The 12,407-nt window shown below is 55.8% G+C and overlaps 1 protein-coding gene across 3 annotated transcripts in view; it reads left to right on the top strand.

The window, feature by feature from the left end:
• SPECC1L (sperm antigen with calponin homology and coiled-coil domains 1 like) overlaps window positions 1-12,190 on the top strand; it is a 121,821-nt gene extending 109,631 nt beyond the window's left edge. The window contains exons 14-16 of one of the 3 annotated variants that reach the window (XM_007451040.1): window positions 10,979-11,095; window positions 11,635-11,694; window positions 12,091-12,190. In XM_007451040.1, coding sequence (XP_007451102.1) covers window positions 10,979-11,095; window positions 11,635-11,694; window positions 12,091-12,180 — 267 coding nt within the window. In that variant the 3' untranslated portion in view covers window positions 12,181-12,190. The remainder of the gene's footprint in view (window positions 1-10,978; window positions 11,096-11,634; window positions 11,695-12,090) is intronic. The other 2 variants (XM_007451042.1, XM_007451041.1) reach the window with 2 other exon arrangements.
• The last annotated feature ends 217 nt before the right edge of the window (window positions 12,191-12,407 follow it).

The following is a 12,407-nucleotide window of genomic DNA, read 5'->3' as shown; positions in this document are numbered from 1 at the left end:
TTCCTGCTGTGCAAGCAGAGGTGCCCTGGGGTTCACTGGAGCCCACCCTGGGTGTCCAGCAGACAGCACCTCCCGTGAGTCGCTGGCTTGGGGCAGGTTCTGCCATGGTTTAACCCTGCACTGCATTCAGTTATAAAACTCCAAAACAGAGCTTCCCTGGTGGTGCAGTGGTTGAGAGTCTGCCTGCCAATGCAGGGGACACGGGTTCGTGCCCCGGTCCGGGAAGATCCCACATGCCACGGAGCGGCTGGGCCCGTGAGCCATGGCCGCTGAGCCTGCGCATCCGGAGCCTGTGCTCGCAACGGGAGAGGCCACAACAGTGAGAGGCCCACGTACCGCAAAAAAAAAAACAACAAAACTCCAAAACACCAGGAATAAGAGGAAAAGATTAAAAACTGAGAGAGCCTGTGTAGTACCTAAATCTGAATGTGTTTGTGGCTTTGGGATGCCCTTTTTTTTAAAACAAATGTATTGAGGTAGAATTGACATATGTTATTACTACATATATTTTTTCTTCCAGTTTTATTGAGGTAGAATTGACATACAGCACTGTATAGATTTAAGTTGTAGAGCATAATGATTTTTTTTTTTTCCTGTGGTGGGGGTGGGGCAGGACGTTTGTAGAGGCATCTGAAAGTGGTTGGCTGGGTCATGCGGTCAGTATAGGTTTAACTCTTTAAGAAGCTGCCAGATTGTCTTCCCAAGTGGCTGCACCCCCTCCGCTCCCCCACGCGCACAAGGGCCCTCATTCCTTCCTGTCCTGGCCAGGACTGGGCACGTTCGGCCTCTGTCCTCCCGTAGGTGTATGGTTTTGGTTTTGGTTTTGCAGGTGCCTGTGAACTAATGGTGTTGGGTGTGCTTTCCATGTGCTTGTTTGTGATGCATTCATGTACCTTCTTGGTGAAGTGTCCATCACAGGGTCATTGAATACAAGGAGGGATGTAATGCCATCTAGAGCGTGACCTTTGCCCTCAAGGAACTTCCAACATTATTTTTGAAACATAATATTTCCAGGCCTTTTAAAATTACGCCTTTTCCTAGGCATAAGACCGCCTTTTGTATGACTCAGATTTGTGATCACAACCGTGCACTACTGTGCCACAAAGGCTCCAGGTGTGAGCGACCTTCAGACTTCTACTGACACCGTATCCCTCCTTGTGGCCCTCAACTCTCTCTCTCTCTGGCTGCATCCTAGCATGTTTTATACCAAGAAACCAACTTGTATGCAAAAGGAAACCAGAAAAGTAAGGAGCCGGGAGTTCAGGAGCCCAGCGCTACGCACAGGGCCCCAGCAGGACGGACAAGGGGGAGTCACGCTCCACCACAGGGTCCAGAGAGAAGTGTTTTCCCACTTCCCTCTGCTTGTTGCCCTCAAGGGCAGGTAAGTAAACCGTCGAGCTGGGGCTTTGGAGAGAAGCACAAGAGGGTGGTGCCACAGCTGTCTGTGTTCCCTATTTTAGATGTTTTGCCATTTTCCCTCTGCCAGAACGGTACCTGGTAGGTGTAGAAACAAATCCACTGACAGATTTGAAAGCAGCAGTTCCTGCTGGAGGCAGTGAAGTGAGTTCTTCTTGAGGTGAGCGTGCTGTGTTGAGCGGCTCTGTCCCGGGATCATTTCCTCCCCTCACGGCCCCTTCACGTGCGGGCTGCCTGGCCCCTGGGCGTCCTGGTGTCCTGGGTCAGACAGACGCATTCCCTGAGATTTCAGAAACGGGAAGACTTGTCCGTGGTCCTCCCAGGCTAGGCTCTCCTTCTGTCTCAGCGCCTCCGAAGGTGTTCTGAGGGCTGGGAGGGTGGCGGTGTGTCCCCATGGGCACCCTCCCTGCCGGGGTCCCAGCAGGGCTGTATCCACGCCTTTGCTCTGATGGATTAATACTGTGCTGCAGTCTCTGTGTGGTAGTTTCCTTTTCTGCATAAATTATATTTTTCAAGTGTAAGGTGTTTGAACGAGTCTAGGTGCACTCTGTGTCTGTCCTTTATGCTTTATAAGGTGTTGTCTTATTTTCAGCAGCCCTCATGTTTAGAAGCTGAAACTTTTTTTTTAAAGCCCATTGCTACACTGAAGCTTTCAGATCCTTAGGCCTTTTTTCCTGGATTTTCTGTCCCTCCCTTCAGACTGCTCTTAAGCCAGCTCTGGAGCAGCCTCTGCGGAGGGTCTTGCAAGCAGCCCAGGGTTCTGCTCGGTGCTTGGTGGAGAACAGCCGCTCGCAGAGCTGCAGCCCGAGCGGAAAACTGTTGCTTGGTGCTGTTCGGGCCGTAGGCGCTGTGGTCCCACGACAGAGACGGGCCGCTCACGGAGCCATCAGTTTTCATGTCCGGCCCAAATAGGGGTCCCCAGGGGCTGGGTGTTGCCTAGAGGAGAGGGACTCGGACCCAGCGGGGCCTCCCTGGCCTGCGCCCATCTGTGTCATGGAAGGCGGTCAGCAGTGCCTCAGGAGGCCGGATGAGGGGCCGAGCAAGACCTGCGAGCTCTAGCCGGCACTTCATTAAATCCTCGTAATTGGGTCTTTTCCCCATTTTGTGTATGAGAAAGTTGAGACTCCTCCAAGTTAAACTGTGTGCCCACAGCCCTGTAGCTTGTAAGGAGTGGCCCCAGGTCCCTGGGACCCTAAACCCACGATGCCTCCTACTCTGCAGAGAGGGAGCCTTCAGCTCGGTAGAAGGCATCAACCGAGACATAAGCCGGGGGAGAGTGAGCCTTGAGAGCTGCCCCAGGAGCTCCAGCTAGACTGAGGGCCCTTCCTCGGAGAAGGCATTTGAACAGCGGCCCCCCACGAGTCGGAGCTACTCATGCTGGGCAGCCCTCGAGGCTGCAGCGCCCAGAGTGCACTGCATCCATGTTTCAGAGCCTGAGTACAAGATTGGTGACCTCTGTCCCAAGAATACCCTGAAAGAGGCCGTCCTGGGAAGTTCAAACACTTCCCTGAGCCGCTGGGGCTGAGACCAGCCACCCTTCTCCCTCTATGCCACGCCCCCCGGAGCACACACAGGGAAGGTACAGCTGGGAATCCTGTGTCTCCTTCGGTTGAAATTGCATTTCAGTGAGTAATAACCCTGCCAGAGCTAGACACAGTCTAGAAAAGAGTTAGTTCCTACGCTGCTAATAAAACTGCTCAGACTTGCCCGGTGCTCGTGACTTAACTGACCTCACCAGGGGCTCTTGCCGACCAATCCCTGCCTGGTGGCCGTTTCCTGAATTTTCAGACAGCAGACCTCATGGGTCCTGTGTGCTCCAACACAAAAAGTTTCCTTTGGGAGGGGTTTATGGAAAATATGGGGACATCAATCCGGTCCCTTAGGGTGACATGAAGTGTCCCCTCAAAATAGGTTCATTTGACTAAAAAGAGTTATTACAGCACATTAAGCCTGTGGTGCATGGTTCTACATTGGACTCTGTGGAGCTTCAGCGTAGTTAGAGCTGCTTCCTGGATGTGTGCTCGCACCCTGAGCACGTCAGGCAGCGTCACTGCAGGTCAGTGCGGCCCCTTCCCTCCCAGGACACTGGATAGCCATCCCCAGGATGGGCGGTGGGTCAGGTCCCTTTTGAGTTGGCAGAGTGCTTGGTGTATCCTGGTGGTAAAGGAAGCAGACTGATACCCGGCTTCTACCTTTAACTGTTTGTTTTTAAGAAATTAAAAAATTTTAGAGCAGGGCCAGGGCCCTAGTAAATTCCCATAAAATGCACTTGTGAGTCATTGCACGTGAGCCGTAACTTCTTCAGTAAACACTTGTGGGTAAGTTAGTTGCTTTTGAGGCCTACCTGGTGTACAGACCTACTGAGCATAACCCACTTCTGAACATCAGACAATTTTTTAAATTGTAGTAAAATACACATAATATAAAACATACCATCTTAGCTATTTTTACGTCTACAGTTGAGTGGCATTAAGTACGTTCGCATTGTTGCGTGTCCATCAGCACCTTCTAGTTCCAGAACTTCTCATCTGGAACTGTTTCCTGGCCCCAGCCCCTGACAGCCACACATCTGCTTTCTGTCTCCGGATTTCACTATTTTGGGTGTTTCATATAAATGGAGTCATGTAATTTGTGGGCTTTGTGTCTCACTTTCACTCAGCGTAATGTTTCCAGATTCATCCACTTTGTACCATGTAGCGTTCCTTTCTGTGGCTCGAAAACACCCCATCGTGGGGGTGCTCCCCGTTTTGTTTATCCATTTTCCGGTTGGTAGACGTTTGTGTTGCTTTCACCTTCGGGCTTCTGTGCTGCTGTGGACACTTGTGTGGGGGATTTGTGTCCACGCCATCTTCAGGTCTTCTTGGTTTGTCCCCAAGGAGTGGCCTCACTGGGGCGCATAGTGATTCTACGTGTAAGTGACCAGGAATCGTCACATTGCTCCGCAGCAGCTGCGCTGTCCTACGTTCCCAGCAGCAAGTACAGGGCCTCTGGTTTCTCCACATCCTCACCAGCATCTGTTGTTTCCAGTTTTCCAAGTACTGTGCATCCTGGCGGCGTGAGGTGGTGGCTCAGCCTAGTTCTGATTTGCAATTCCCTGGTGACCAACAGCGTTGAGCATCTTCTCTTGTGCTGCTGGCCATTGTCTGTCGACTTTGGAGAAATGTCTGTTCAGATCCTCTGCCCATTTTCATATTTGGGCCTTCGGGTTGTTTGTCTGTCATTGAGTTGTAGGTTTGTTTGGTTTTCATGGAAATTTTCAAATACACACTAAAGCTGTGAGAATAGTAAAAGGACACTCAGTACACCGCCCAGGCCCCGGTGGTCAGCGCACAGTCCTTGCTCTCCCACCCCTGCCTGGTGATTCCGAAGCAGGTCCCAGCCACTTAATGTCACCACATATTTGGACAGAGGTCAGACTTCCCAATTGAATCATGGTCAGTTTTACCGTTGATTTGCTTGACTTAAGATCCAAATAAGGTTCACACATTGCATTTGGATAATATGCCTCTTTTAAGTCTGTTTTAATCTTAAAACTCCCATCCCTCTTTTTGTTTCCTTTCAGTTTGTCTTTGGAAGGAATTGGACTGTGTCCTGTGGAGCGTCTGCATTTTAGGTTTGGTGTTGACAGCCCTGCAGTGCTGTCCCTGATATAAACTGGTAGTAGATTCGAGGCTGGATCTGATTCCAGCTCAGATTTCCAGCAGAAGCCCCTCAGGTGGAGTTGTGTCCGTCCGACCAGGTAGAGGGGAGGGAGGCCGGCTCGCTACTGCTGCTGATCGCGGTCGCCCAACAGTGCTGGTCTCGCTCCGTCTGTCCCAGGAATTCCTCTTTTCAGACAGGCTCCTCCATCGGCTGTTTGGTTGCCTTATGTCGAGTCTGGTCAGGAAGGTTCCGTCCAGTGCTTGATCCTGGCCTGGTTCCCCAGCACACAGGGTCCTGAGTGAGGTCCAGCTGGCCCGGTCAGGCCTCGTGCTGGGATGTCCCGTCCATGTTTCCAGCTGCCTTTGGTCTTCGGGTCGGTGGTCCTGCCTCCTGGCTGCACACTCAGGGCATCTGGGGAACTTTACGGAGAATGGTGCCCAGACCGGCCGAATCAGCCTCTCCGGCGGACGGCTGAGAGGTGTTACCTTGAAAAGCTTTTGCCCGTGATTCTGAGGCCTTTATTGGAACGCCTTCCCCCACAGGGCACAAGATACAGACCTGTCTCCGGGGTCGCTGGCCCCCTGGGCTGCCTGCCCTGGCGTCTTTCCTTCCTTCCTCCCACTTTACACACGTCCCGACATGCACATTGTGACGAGCGGGCCTCAGACTCCCCAGACCCCTGCCGCCTCCCCCCTCCTCTCCTCTCCCCTCCCCTGACCTGGAGCAGAGCCTGGCTCAACTTCAAACAGGAGACAGCATGGAGGCCCCAGGCAGCACCTCAGATGTGCAGCCAGTGCGGGCACCCCGGCACCAGCAGGCTGCTGCGTGTTCCTCCCGGGGCCTCTGGGGCCTCCCGCTAACAGTAGCTCCCGGAGCGCTGAAACCTGCCTCCTGGTGGCTTTTCCCTCTCTTCTAGGCACTGCATCCCCCACCCTCCTCACCCAGATTCCCTAACACCCTCCAAACCCTGTCCCTCGGCCCAGGGCTGAGGCCTCGAGGCCCCGTGGACAGGGGTTTGTCTGTGGCTCTGTCCTGCCTCCCGAAGGCGGGCGGTGTACTCGGTCATGGTCACGGTCACGGGGGGGATCCCACCACGGCGGCTGAGACGGCGGAGGAAGTGGTGCCGTGAGTGTTGCCGAGATTAATCATGGGTTTTGGCCCTTTGCCTTGTGCCCCCCAAAATGGCATTTCCTTAAATAGATCAGAACCTTAACAACTATGTGGTATTTGGGGTGCATTTTATGGCCCTTAATTAAACTTCAGACACATTAAAACATTTTAAGATGTTTTATGACCTATTCTTAATCTTTTTTTTGTGGCGATTTGTGTAACTTCTTGGCTCTCAGACTCCAGCCCTCAACCCTCGATGCACAGAGGTGGGACTCATCTAAGGGCGCAGGAGCGGGGAGGGCACATGTCCCAGCTCGGGGAGCTGCCCGCCAAGGGCAGCGGGGGCCAGGGGAGTCTGAGCTCTGGTGAGCTGAAGAGGGCAGCTGAGGGCCCTGCACACAGGCCACAGCCATCTGCCTACAGATCACCGTCGGCCCTTCCTGGATGGAAGGAAAATGGGGTGAAGCACCTCATTTGAGTCTGTGCTCAAAGCTTTTTTTTCATATAAATTTATTTATTTATTTATTTATTTGGCTGCGTTGGGTCTTTGTTGCTGTGCGCGGGCTTTCTCTAGTTGCGGCGAGAGGGGGCTGCTCTTTGTTGTAGTGAGCAGGCTTCTCATTGTGGTGGCTTCTCTTTATTGCGGAGCACAGATTCTAGGCACGTGGGCTCAGTAGTTGTGGCTCGCGGGCTCTAGAGCGCAGGCTCAGTAGTTGTAGCGCACGGGCTTAGTTGCTCCACGGCATGTGGGATCTTTATGGACCAGGGTTCGAACCCGTGTCCCCTACGTTGGGAGGTGGATTCTTAACCACTGCGCCACCAGGGAAGTCCCTCAAGCCTTTTTTGAACTCCCGTAACCCTCTTGTTTTTGTTCAAACTTAGACTTATCTTGTGCAGTAGGAGAGCCCTGAAGACACCTGAAAGCTAAATGTGAAATCTGAATTCATTAATTAGCAACTTGTATTATAATTACTATGTGTCTCTGTTTTAAAAGAAAACTGTTTCATTCTTAGAGAGCTTGGCATTGCCTGTGAATAGTGCGAAGAAAGTCCTCCCGTTAGTGGTGCATGTTCCCCTCAAAAAGCACCAGTTTTGGCTCTATGAGTATTTTTTGTAAAGGGGTCAGCCGGCCACCTGCAGAGCTGTGGTGTCAGGGCCCGTAGGGCGGAAGGTCCTTGACCCTGCAGCTGCTTCAGAGAGAAACGCACTGGAAGACAGGTCTCATAGTCCAGGACCTTCCTCTTCACTGGAAGTACCACTTTCTGAAAACAGAAATTCCATTTCTAGACAACTTTGTGAAGGAAATACGTGGAGAAGTCTGTCTGTGAGAGCTGCGAGGCTGTGCAGATGGTGTGCCCTGTACTGCGGCATGTGGTACTCCTCCTCTGGCGACCTGCTCACTGGGGCCAGTGGTACCCGAGTGCTGCCTTGTTCAGCGGGCTTGGCAGCACTGATGCTGTTGACACTCCCCGTTCTGACGCTTCTTCCTTTGGCTTCTGATCTGTCCCGCCTGTCGGGCCTTCCCCTGTGTCCCGTTGAAGGCGGTTCTCCTCTGCCTGGCCCTTATACTGAGGGGCTTGGTCTGAGGCCTCCCTCCTGTGCACTGTGCGCTCCAGCCACCCCCCTACACTGTGTCCCCAGCTGCAGACCCTCATGTCAGCACCAGGCACCTCCCTGGGTGCCACAGACGTAATTGTCGGGAGTACCTCCCCTCAGTGAGCCGTGTGTCACTGGAGGACCCTGCTGTCCAGTTCTGCCGGCACAGACTGTGGGCTCTCTCCTTCCTCACGGCCAGTCAGTCCCCAAGTCCAGTTTGCTTTTCTCTGGAGCCTCTGTAGCCCTCACTTCCCCTCCCTGCTCGCCACACTGATGTCCCCTGCTCCCAGCTCAGCCCCAGACGACTCATACCCAGGCCCCTGCCTGCAGGCCTGAGGGTGTCTCGCTGGGGGTCAGCACTCTGGCTCCCTCCAAGGCCAAGGTCTCCTGCACCACCCTGGAGGGCTGTGGCTCTGGTGTCCTCACAGGCCCGCAGAGACGGTCCGTGCACGTCCCTGGGGCATTTGAGTTGCTTTGCGATGAGTGGATGAGTGGTCATAGCGTCGCAGTCCCTCCGGCCTTGGGTGTTGAATGATTTTACGAGAGCTTGTTATCTGCGCTCTTCTCTTCAGGAAACCGGGTGGGGTGGGGCCCGGGTCCCCTGCCCACTGCTCACCTCGGGGGCCTGGAGCTCCCTGTGGTCCCTGTTTGGGCACAGCCGGTAGTGGGAGGGGGTGGCTCCCGTGGGAACAGCCATTCCTCTGGCAATTTCATACAGTTTTTGTACCTTTCCGCGCATTTCTTTCTTTCCATGGATCCTGTCCTTTTATTAATACACTGTGACAGCCGTGGGGCCCAGAGCACAGACAGGAGGCTGGGAACGTCCCACCTTCCCTGTGCTTTTCAGCTTTGGAGACAGCATGCTTTTCTGTGTTCCGTCTGTGTTATTTCATAGTATCAATAGTTTGATTTTTCAGCCCCGAACATGAAAAACACTGAAGTAGATGGTGAGATGGGAGCAGAGGGTGCAGGCCTCCCCGCCTCCCCGCCCACCCCCGTGTCAGGGCCTGTCTGCTTCCGCAGCGTCTTTGGATGGGCCGGGGCCACACTGGCCGGGCCCCCTCCATCTCGCAGGGGGCAGGGCAGTGGTCTGGGTTTCGGTTGTTTTGATTTGGAAATTGGTTGTCGTTGCCCTGGGGCCCCAGGCCCGCTGTCTCCTCGGGGTGCCTCATTCACGAGGTGCTGCTCTGATTGCGGGATCCAGGCTGGGGGTCTGGTCTGTTTGGAGGAAGCTGGATGGCCGGGTTCCCACAGCTGGGAGCTGGGGCACAGCTGCTTTCTCTGGTGCCGGGGCCTTTGCCTCAGGCCGGTGAGGCCAGGCACGTAGGCTCCGCCACATCAGGCCTAGCGGCAGGAAGTAGAGATTTGTTTTCCTCCAGGCGTGCATGTGACCCACGGGCAGGGGTCGGAGCCTCTGGCTGCTGTAGCTACACTCAGCCCCGTGCGGAGCTGGGACACGCTGTGAAGAGGCTCATTCCCTGCTGCCTGTGCGCGATGGCGACCAGTGTCCTGGCTCTTTTGTCAGGGCGTTTGGCCCTGACGAATGGGAGGAATGATCCCACAGGAATCATCTGTGACCTGAGCCTCATGGAAAAACACTTCTGGGGTTTATGAGAATTAAAGTGACACACGGCCCGGAGGATGCTGGGGACCAGGGTTCCCGGCCCTGTCCTCCCACCCACCAGCCCCACACCTTGGACAGGTGACGTCCTTCCCTGGTCCTAGCTTAGTCCCAGGTGGGTCTGAAGCGCCGCTGCTGGCTGCTTCCTGAGATCCCGATGACATCAAAGGGGCAGGTTGGCCATGGCCATAACAGTGATTGTTGCCAGAGCAGAGGCCTGTGAGGGCAGCCAGCCTGTCGGGGCAGTGTCTTCATGGTCACAAGTGTGGGGACCAGTGAGGCAGGGGCTGCCCAGGCCTCATATTAGGGGGGCGGTGATGTCACTGAGTGGCTGGCACTGCCCTTAGATGGCTGCGTCAGACGGCCCACGGCCACCGCACCTTACTGCCGCCTTTCCCTGGGGCTGTCAGCAGATTTGCGCCCCTTTGCACCTTAACCTGATCACTTTCCTCACCACAGTTTATGGACAAGTCCTCCAGGCCGGATTGGCGGCCACTGAGGGAGTGACCTCTGGGATCACTGCCCCCAGAGCTGCTGCCCTTCAGAGGGTCATGGTTGAGCAGTCCCCAGAGGGCAGCGTCCTGGGTGCCTGCAGTCAGGGCTAGATGCTTCCTTTTGTTGACGGAGTTTGTGTCCACACTACCTGCTGCTTTTGTCAGGAGAGCCCCACCCTCCCCACCCGCCCTTTGTCCCTGGGCCCTACTTGGTGTCAGGACCTAACGGTTTGTAAGGGGGTCGGGCTGGCAGACTTTGTAGAACTCCCTACGGAGGTGAATAGCTTTGTTCTTTGGCCGCTGCTCCCGGGGAGTGAGGACTGCCGCCTCGAGCACGGTCACCCAGGAAGCGGACTCGTGCATTTGAAGGCTGCATGAAACAGCAGTAAGACATGAAGCAGGGGGTGCTGGGGATTGGGGTGCTCTCTTTTTCAGTTTGTGGCATTTTCATAAAGCGTGTGAATTTCCAAATTTCATTGTGGAGTTTCAGCTTCAAAAGGGTTCTTGCAAATAAAGGTAAAGGCTACTTTCTAGCTGAATTGCTTTATCATATAATAAAATACTCTGAATGACGTGTTTCTTCTGTAGTTGTGAACAATTTAATTTGAATATGGAGTAGGTGCCCCTTCAAAGAGTTGAGGTGGTTCTCGGAGATGCACTGTGGGAGCCCCACACACCCCCTTACCCCCCACCCCCCGGTCATTGGCGCCAAGTGCAGGCTGGCGGCTGGTCCTCAGAGTGCAGGGGTTGTGATGTCCTATAAATGATGGGGAGGAGGCTGGACCACAGCTTTTCCTAACACAGCGCTGCTGCTCCCTGGTGCCCCAGAGGCGGAGCCCCCAGCCCCCAGGGCTGTGTCCTCTCAGGCCAGGGTTTGGGTGGCTCAAATTTCTGCTGCTGTGGTTGCAGCGATCTGGTGTGCAGGGTGGGGGCCTGTCACGGACACCAGCTGGTCCTGGGCTCGGCCCCAGCCCCCCATCCTGCCGTGCTTCCTGCAGAGGCTCAGCCTGCTGGGCCTGGGGGCCTCCGCCCCCGCTCGGCCACCTCCTGAGAAGCCCGAAGTGTGTGTTGCTCACATGTTTTCTTTCTTTTCCTGCAGAATATCGACATCACCAACTTTAGCAGCAGCTGGAACGACGGGCTGGCCTTCTGTGCCCTCCTGCACACGTACCTGCCCGCCCACATTCCCTACCAGGAGCTCAACAGTCAGGATAAGGTGAGGCCGTGGAGGGCAGACGGTGAGGAGGGGAGAGAGCCCTCCATGGTGGTGGGGAGGGCAAGCTGCTGGCTCCTCGCACACCCCGGTGGCCTCTCTGGGAATGACATTGAGGGTCAGGGCTTCTTGAGGAGAGTGGTCTGGGCAGCGCCACCCACGCCAGGCCACCTTCCCCACGTCCAGCCACGACCGCCTCACGGTGCAGCCCTGCCCAGACGGGCACTGGGAGAGGACCCAGGCCCAAGCCCTCTGGTGTGCACCCCCATTGGCCCCTCCTGCCCTTCAGATGACCTTTGAAAACCCCCACGGGGAGGAAACAATTTCACAGGTGTTGCTTATTAGCTTTGGGGGTGCTCGGCAGCTCAGAGCTGATGTGTGAAAAGTGACCCTCCTGTGCAGAGAGGAAAGAACAAGTGTGTGGGTGTCACTCCGCAGCTGGTCACCAGAGGGGCGGGGTGGCGGGCATGGGTGTGGACCGGGCTGGTCAGGCTGCCCTCCCCGGCCCCGCTCATGCACCTGTCACACGGTTTCTTTTCCAGCGGAGGAATTTCACCCTGGCCTTCCAGGCTGCCGAGAGTGTCGGCATCAAGTCCACACTGGTGAGCCCCCGTCCCGAGGAGAGACCCCTGGGAGGCCTGGTGACCAGGAGGCTTCTGGGTGGGGACTGGGGCCCCGGCGGGCCCTGCACCAGCCACATGGACATCCTGCGGGTGGGGTGCAGATGGTCCCCGGCCTGGCGCTCTTTATGCCTCCCGTCAAGTGTCCCAAGGAAGCGCCCTGAGTGGGGGGTGGTCACGTTTCGCTGTCAAAAGCACATTCCAGCACATCTGCCTCGGATGAGGCAGGGGAGGGCAGGGCAAGGCCCCAGCGCGCTTCTCAAGGGCCCTGGGAAGGGAGGCGGAGGAGCCCTGGGGTCAGGCCCCCCCCCCCAGAGCCCTTGGTGCTGTGGCTGGGAGGCAACCCCGGGCTCTAACTAGCCTCTTCTCCCCTGTCAGGACATTAACGAGATGGTCGGGACCGAGCGGCCAGACTGGCAGAACGTGATGCTCTATGTGACGGCCATCTACAAGTACTTTGAGACCTGAGCACCTGAGGCCCCACAGTCACCCCGAACGCAGCGCCCTACACTCTGCCCCTGGCCGCCCCGCAGCGTGTGAGCCCTGCCCCCGGCGGGCAGGGGACTCGGCCTGTGTGGCCCGCGCTTGGGCCAGGCTCTTCCACCTGGCCTCTGCGGCCAGGGCCCCGCGCACACGCTGACCTGCTGGAGAGATTGGGGAACCATTAGCACTGGGGTGGGAGGAAAGGCTCACTC

This window comes from Lipotes vexillifer, unplaced genomic scaffold, assembly GCF_000442215.2.
Source record: "Lipotes vexillifer unplaced genomic scaffold, Lipotes_vexillifer_v1.1 scaffold1783, whole genome shotgun sequence".
NCBI lineage: Eukaryota > Metazoa > Chordata > Mammalia > Artiodactyla > Lipotidae > Lipotes > Lipotes vexillifer.
This window is presented reverse-complemented; position numbering and strand designations above follow the sequence as displayed.